Source organism: Rhinolophus sinicus, chromosome 10 (assembly GCF_057876585.1).
Source record: "Rhinolophus sinicus isolate RSI-liver-muscle chromosome 10, RSI-T2T, whole genome shotgun sequence".
NCBI classification, from domain to species: domain Eukaryota; kingdom Metazoa; phylum Chordata; class Mammalia; order Chiroptera; family Rhinolophidae; genus Rhinolophus; species Rhinolophus sinicus.
This window is the reverse complement of record NC_142510.1, coordinates 16,237,138-16,245,027: the sequence shown is the minus strand read 5'-3', so window position 1 is coordinate 16,245,027 and position 7,890 is coordinate 16,237,138. Positions and strand designations below refer to the sequence as shown.

General features: G+C 51.2%; 1 protein-coding gene and 1 non-coding gene across 4 annotated transcripts in view; both read left to right on the top strand.

Annotated features, from left to right (window-relative positions):
• Positions 1-1,992: 1,992 nt before the first annotated feature.
• Positions 1,993-2,096, top strand: LOC141569525 (U6 spliceosomal RNA). Its single transcript, XR_012493250.2, has one exon. It is a non-coding gene; the product is annotated as a U6 spliceosomal RNA (small nuclear RNA).
• A 2,491-nt stretch (positions 2,097-4,587) lies between these two features.
• Positions 4,588-7,890, top strand: part of RAB11FIP3 (RAB11 family interacting protein 3) — a 71,998-nt gene continuing 68,695 nt past the window's right edge. For all 3 annotated transcript variants that reach the window (XM_074322930.2, XM_074322929.2, XM_019756180.3), the window contains exon 1: positions 4,588-5,597. In XM_074322930.2, coding sequence (XP_074179031.1) covers positions 4,986-5,597 — 612 coding nt within the window. In that variant the 5' untranslated portion in view covers positions 4,588-4,985. The remainder of the gene's footprint in view (positions 5,598-7,890) is intronic.

Below are 7,890 nucleotides of genomic sequence, written 5' to 3'. Positions count from 1 at the left end.
ATCCACCTTGAGGTGGGCAGAGGTGGTTTATTCATTGAATCCGCTACATAGTATTCCATCACAATAGACTACACCTCAGCCATTCAGCAGTCTCTTCATGGAACTAGGAAAACCAGTGCTGTGTGAACATCCTTTCCTGTCGCCTCAGGAACCTGTGCACACGTCTCTCTGGAAGGTACAGAAGTGGATGTGCTGGGTTGAAGGGCACGCAGACCTTCCTTCAGCTATAATCAGTAAGGTGAATCCCCGCACGCAGCGGGGGTTAGGCTTCATTTTTACTCTGATTCGGGCCAGAGGCTGTCTTTACTCATTCCCCTGAGTACCAGTGAGGTTCAGCACCTTTTTTATATGTTTATTGGCCACTTGAGTTTCCTCCTCTAGAATTGTTCATTCACATCCATTGCTAATTTTTGTACTGAGTGGCTGTTCACTGTTTTTTTTTTTGAAAACTTGAAACAACTTATTAAGTTGCTTTATGCTCTTTTACCTGAGTTTGAGGAATTCTTTGCTGCGTATTCTGGAAACAAATCCTTTGTCAGAGACATCTGTTCTAAATCTCTTCCCAGTTGCTTTGGTCTGAACTTCATTCATTGAAGCCCTAGCCCTCGATGCGATGATATTTGGAGCTGGGGTCTTTGGAAGATGATTAGGGTTAGAAAAGGTCATGTGGGTGGGGCTCCAGTGATGGGATTTATAAGAAGAGGCAGAGAGAGAAATAGCTCCCTTTGCCAAGTGAGGACACCTAGAAGGAGGCCGTCACTACAAGACAAGAAGGGAACTCTCACCAGGAACGAATTTGCCAGCATCTTGATCTGGGACTTCCCAACTTCCAGAATTGTGAAAACTAAATGTCTGTTGTTCAAGCGACCCAGTCCATGGTTATAGCAGTACGAGCAAACTCACACCGGTCTATGATATGCCTTTTGTCAAACAGAAGGTTAATTTAAAAAATATTTTTCTCCTAGAGTATAATTTATGTATTTATTTTTTATTTTTATTTTTTATTTTTTAAGTATAATTTACACACAGTAAAACTCACCCTTTGTAGCATGCGGTTCTATGAGCTTTGACAAACACATACAATTATAAAACCACCATTACAAGCAAGGTATTGAACAGTTCCTTGACTCCAACAAAATCCCCTCTCTCCCAGCTGTGGGGACAGAGCCAGGAGTGCAGTTTCCAGGCTCTCGGCCTCACGTGGAAAGGTGCTGGCTCAGGTAGTAAATTGGATGACCATCAGCTGTGGCTAGTTGGCCGTCAGCTGTAACCAGTGAGCCATTGGCCACTAATATAACTGCTGTGGCTACGCTAGCAGCAAATGGGAGGCTAGCAAGAAGATGGTGGCTGAGCTAGCAAGCAGCGGAGTGTGGAGGGCGGATTGTGTGGCTCCTGCTTCCTGTGTCTCCAACGCAGCTGCCAGCGAGACAATAGTGGTATGACTTCCCCATCTATGGCTCCGTGGGTGTTCCTTTTTGGCCTCACCATGTCCTGCGTTCTTATGTGGGGAGCGGGACCTGAGACCCCGCATGCCACCCTGCATGACACAGCCCTCACCAATCTGATTTGAGTCCCTGTACTTTTTGGAAGGCTCAACTTTTAATGTATTTAAGTTTAAATCATTATTTTCTTTAATGGTGTGTGATTTTTATTCTTGTGTAAGAAATTTTCCTGCTCCAAGGTCATAAGTGTGTTTTCCAATGTCTTCTAGAAGTTTTAGAGTTTTACTTTCCACTGTTATGCCTTTGATTACTCTGTAATTATTTTTGTATCTGATGTGACATAGGGATCTAGTTGTGAGGTTTTTAGACAGATAACTGACACCAGCTATGGAACACTCCATCATTTCCTCATGATTAGCAAAGCCACCAAGAATAAAACTAATGGGTTTAACTACTCAAAATTAAAGATTTCTGTCTAATCGTCTCAACAGAGTTCATGAAGGGGCCACAAGCTGGGAGAAGATATTTGCAACATCAAAAACTGATACGCGTGCTTGCTTCTGCAGCACATATACTAAAATTGGAACGATACAGAGATTAGCATGGCCCCTGAGCAAAGATGACACACAAATTTGTGAAGCGTTCCACATTTAAAGAAAAATAATCTGATGAGGGGGAATATCTAAAGAAAAAGTCAGAGAACCCAATAGAAAACTAAGTGCTAAACTGTGCAGTTCACAGATGTGGGATCCAAGTTGGTCAATAAAAACAGAAAGAAACATTCAACTCCACTAGCATTCAGTGAAGTTCAAATAAGAGAAGATGAGATGCCATTTTATGTTCATCAGACTGGCAAACATGGGGAAAATATATGTAACATTTACTATAATTTTGGTGTATTTGCTTCCGGTTTAAAAAAAATGTGCATTTAAAAAAATAGATTTGTGATCAAATCAAGCTTTGCCTGTACGCCTCGCCCTCCCTGTCAGTGGCCCTACCCCACGGGAGATATGTGCATCCTACAACTAAGGTTTCCTGACCCACTTTCCCTCCACCCCCCTGGCAGGGCCAACAGGGCTGTGCCCCACAGCCAGTTATCTGCTGAGTTTCCTTCCCATCTTTCCCCTCAGACCAAAGGTCACCAGGGAAGAGGGATCAAGAGACCCACTTGCTTGGAGAGTTCCAAAGATAACTGTTTACATTCACAAAGGGAGGTTTTCACAGACATTCACGCAGACCCAAAAACCAACAGATGCAAGCTGTACTCTCCTTTCCTCTTCTGTGTACCTGATACCTAATTGAATCAAAACATGCACAGGAGTGGCTGTGGAGGAGCAAGTCAAAATGGCAGCAGGGGCTGTGTGTACTAAGCTGGTTCATTTCATCTGAAATGTTACTCATGAAAAATGTCCAGGGTGGCTGGTTAGTTCAGTTGGTTAGACCGTGGTGCTGATAACACAACGGTTGCCGGTTCTATCACCACATGGGCCACTGTGAGCTGAGCCCTCCTTTAAGAAAAAGCAAAAAAAAGAAAAAAAAGTCCATGGGACACTTGACTTACTTTTTATGTTTTGTCACTTTTTATAAATTGTCACTTTTAATGTTTCATGATCAGTCTCTTGAACTGGTCCAAGCAGGAAGGTGCATGTTTACCATGCTTGGGTTCCATTTTGGCACATCAGCCAGCCAAGGGATGCAGAACTTTCGGACATTGGCACAGCAGCAGGAGGATTGCCTGCTTCCTCAGGATGCAGCCCTGTTATTTTTTTTACCTCACCCACATTAGCACCCCTATTTAGAAAGGCTGACACATCACTATAACTACCTCTGAAAATTGCATCTGGCCCAAGGCATCAGCCGGATTTCGGATTCTTGCCAAAACTGGAGATTTTTTTTTCTTTGAATGCAGTATCTTCCTCATGAGAGCATATAGCTGTTCCAAGAAACTGACAATATAGTTTGGGGAAGGGGACCCGTCCTCAATTTTCTTTTCCCAAGGTCAACCTCACAAAATCTGGTACCAGGTGCCCTGGGGTTTTTGTCATGGGAGATGACTCAGTTAATTAACACACTGTTCGTTGTACACAAGGAAGCAGAGGTTCAGTTTCCTTTGGTTCTTGCCAAAGCTGCTTATGAAACATATCTGGTGCTGGTGCCCACGGCATATAAAAATACCAGTTCATACTTTCCCCTGATACATTTCATTACAGGCTAAATTTAGCATCTCGCCCGGGGCCTGGCAGCTCACCTGCTCCTAACTAGCAGTCTCCCCTTTCATGACCGCTCCAGGGTGCCCACGTTCCTCTCTAGAGCCCTGTGTCCTCACTGATGAAAGTGACATCTAGAGAAACAGATGTCAGTTGTCAAAGACAGGCTGGCTGCTTGGGAGGACTGACTGCAGATTGGCGGTCAACACGGGCTATCCTGTGAAAAACACTTTTGTCATAGGCTTAAAAAAAAGGTCTCAGTGTTCGACCACATGTACCTTCGGTTAGAAGTGAGATGAACAGCATTTTGGGGGCTCTCCCATAGTCAGAAACGGAGTATGCCGGCCAGCTCTGCCTCTGCCAGCCTCTGCTCACCACCGCTGGCGAATCCCGCCCCCACCTCCCACCTCTCCCTGCCGCGGGCGTCTGCGGACGGGCGCCGGCTGCGGGAGGAGCCTGGCGAGCGCAGAGCGCAAGTGTGCCGGGAAGCTGTGCCACTCGGGGCCTGCGCTCAATGCCATGAGCCCTTCCCCCATCCCATCAGAACGTGTTCTTTGCTTATCCGTTTGTGAGAGCGCTTTACGCAGGCAAAACTCAGCCCCCTTGTGACAGGTGCATATTTGTTTTTTTCGCTGGGTTCTCGGCGCAGTTTATCCATCCGCACCGTGCGTGGGTCGTCTGTACCTGCACGCCCCAGCGGTGACAGGGCGTCCGTGTTCGCAGTCTGTGAGGACAGCCACCTCCTACGTCCGAGGCTAAGGGTCCCGGCTAGGGACCGTGCAAGGAACCGGGCCCAATAAGCCGAGACCCGCCGCGGTGCGCGCGGAACACTGAACCGCAGCACCTCCGCTCGACCTTTTATATCAAGCTGGAGAGGGGTGGGGCCGGCGGGCGCTGTGACGTGCTGACGTCAGCCCGACGGTGGGCGGGGCAAGGGAGGCGGCGTTCACTTGGGTACCTCCGGCGCCTCATCCTCTCTCCTCAGCCTCCTCAGCCTCCTCAGCGTCCTCTCCGTCCGCCTCCTCGGCCCCTGGGCTCCCCCTCGGCTGCCCGCTGCCGCCCGTCCTCCTCTGCGCCCTCCCCGCGCCCGCCGCCATGGGCCCGCGCCCGCCGCGCCGCCGGGCCGAGGGGAGCTGAGGCGCAGCGCCAAGATGGGCGAGGGCGGAGCAGGGCCCGAGCACCAGCCGGAGCAGCCCGGGCGCCCCGCGCGCGCCCGCCCGCGCCGCCGCGGGGATGCCCGCGCCCGCCGCCGCGCCCTGAGCGCCTTTGTCTGCCGCCCGCGCGGCCCGCAGCACCACTGGCCTCGCGGGCCCGCGCCGCGGCCGGGGCCGCGTCCATGAAGATGGAGCCGGGCCGGCCGGCCTCCCCCGCGGGCGGTCCGGGCCCTGACCCGGAGCCTGGCGGGCCCGACGGGCCAGGGGTCGCCCCTACGCCTGCCGACTCCGCCCCGCGCCCGGGGCTCTGTCCGCCGGACCCCGCGGCCGGCCTGAGCGCCTGGCTGGCTCCGGGAGCCTCCTGCCTGCGGCCGGGCCAGGGCGCCTACCCGGACTCGGAACCTGACCCCGACCCCGACCGGCAGCGGCCGGAACTCGGCCCGCTTTTCCCCTGGACTAAAGAGTCAGAGGACGATGGCCCCCCAAGTTGCCCGGAGAGCCCGTCTCTCCACGCGCAGGATTTCAGCCACAGCCTCCACCGGAGGGGCGACGTCGACTTCTTCCCTTCCTTCCCTTCGCCCGCGGCGGGCGAGTTGACGCTGGAGGTGGGTCCCGGGGACGCGGACCGGCCCTCGGACTTCAGCCAGACCTGCCCCTTCACGAGCGAGCCCGCGGGGTGTCCGGAGGACGGCCCCCGCCTCCGAGCCGTGTTCGATGCCCTGGACGGGGACGGCGACGGCTTCGTCCGCATCGAGGACTTCGTCCAGTTCGCGACGGTCTACGGGGCAGAGCAGGTAACTCGGCGAGCGCGCCCGGGCCCACGCGCGCCTCCCCTGGGCCCACGCGGCCCGCTCTGGTCGGGGAAGGCGCGGTGAAGACCAGCAGTCCCGCGCCGCCTTTTTGTTCACTTCTGTCCTCGCCTCTGGTTGAATTGCACCAAAGCGCCTCTTCCTTCTTTGAAGACCTTCTAGTCTAGGGCGTCAGTTTCTTTCCATGTGACCCCCGACCCCGCTCTCCCGCGCCACGCGAGCTGATCATTCCTAAACCGAGGGGAGTTTCTGGCGTGGGGACAGGCCCCCCCACGCTGCCTGATAGAAGGTGCCCCCCGAATGGAGAAGTGCCCAGCGGGTCCTTCCACTGGGGGACAGATCTGGCTTGGCTGAACTAATTCACTCCTTCAGTCCGCAAGCGCCAGGCTGTGCTTGGCCGCGTAAGGTCATGCTAATGACTTTTCTGGCATATGTTCTCTGTAGACTCATCTTTTAGTGCTTGCGAGACAGTGAACGCTTAAAATTTTCACTTCGGTACCTTCTGTGCCGAGAGGAAGGGAATGTGCCCCAGAGGGAGAGATGAGCCGTGGCGAATACAAACTCGAGCAGAACTCCATCAGGCCACCTGCACTCCTGGTAGGGAAGATGAGAGGCAGAGGCAACCACGGAACACGCAAGTGCGGTGTGGCCGGGGTCCCACGGAGCAGTGGCTCTGAGGGGGGGGCTCCAGTTCCAGCCCTCCCCTCTCTATCTCCGCACTTTTGAAAGTTTAGGTGAAGACAACAACACAAGGCTATGTAGTGGAATGAAGCCTGCTTGCCTTCTGCTAATAGCTCGGTAGACATCAGATAGATTGCTGGGTTCCCTTTTAAGCGTTTTGTAGGAAATCCCTAAAATGCTGATCTAGTTGTGGTATTTTATTGACTTCTCACACATGCACACATCTGTGATGTGGGTGTTCAAGTACATATGCATGTTTAAGCCAAGAGATCTTTAAGAAAAGAGGTGAAATTGACACTCTGCTATTAAAGGCATCAGTTACAACATTAAGAACCTTTATAAGGGATTCCTGTCTCCCCACCCCCGAGTATTAACGGTGTCCCTTGAGCTGTCTGTGTAAAGAACTGGGTCCTTCTGGGTCAGGCCTCCTTGTTGAGTTTTCAACCCAGGAAGTGTTCACGCGCCTGTGAGCATCAGCCTAATGGTTGTGTTTAGCCCTGGGTTGGAAGACGGCTCAGGATGGGTCTCCCATCTCCTAGTCTAATGGGCAGAGAGATAAAAGCTATCATTTCCTGTATGGTTAGCATGATTGCTGGTTCAGATTCTTTTGATGCACCTTGGTCATCCTTGGTTGTTTTTTTGTGTTTTTTTTTTTGCATGTGACGTTTTCTCTCCAAAACCCATCTTCTCATTACACCAAGGATATTAAGAAAGTACCACATTTGTTCTCATTTATGTTTTCCCTGGATCGTCACTGCCTTTTTCTGAGGTGGTAGAAGGCAAGTAGCCTTCATTCCACTTTATAGGGAAGAAACTGGGAGCCCAGAAAGATTCAATAACTTTCCCAAGGCCCCCCTGAATTGTCGGTGCTAGAACAGGGACTAGAACTAGGTCTGTTGGCTCCTCACCTTTAGATGGCTCTCAGCTTCTTAGATTTCGTGGTTCAAAATATTCCCACAACGTGTCATCTTACTGACTTCCATACAATCCTTTTCATTAGAGAGACACCTTTTGTTGTGACTGCCCTGGTTACTCACAGTGGGAAAAACTTTGGGTCGCTATCTGGGGCTGAGCTTTCTTGTAATCACGAAGTGGAAATGAGTCAAAATTCTTTGATAGCTCCTGGGGGAATTTTAAGTTTGGTGGTGAGGCCCGGATGACTCTGGGTTTGGTGGGAATGGGCCAGTGTAGGGCGATCTGTGGCATTGTCCCTTCCATCTGCTCTCCCAGACTGCTCCGGAAGAAGCAATGTCAGAGTGGATCTAAGTACCCAGACTTGAGTGAGCTTCCTGAAAAGGTAGAGGCGAGCTCCTGTTTTGGAGCAGATAAGTTACAGGGTAATGACAGGTTGACTTTTGTGTCTGTGTAAGCGTTGCTATCCTTTATTATGACTCAGGATTGTTTTTTCCAAGTTCATTGTCAGAATACTATATTATAGAGGAGCAAAACAAAGCAAAGAAATATTCTCTGATAATGAAGTAGTTTAGAGAAAAGTGAAGACTTCCACCTCACGATGAATAGTTTTAAACTTACATGGAAAATCTTCAACCTATACAAAAGTAGAGAGAATAGTCTATGGTTCCCCTCTCCACCCCGC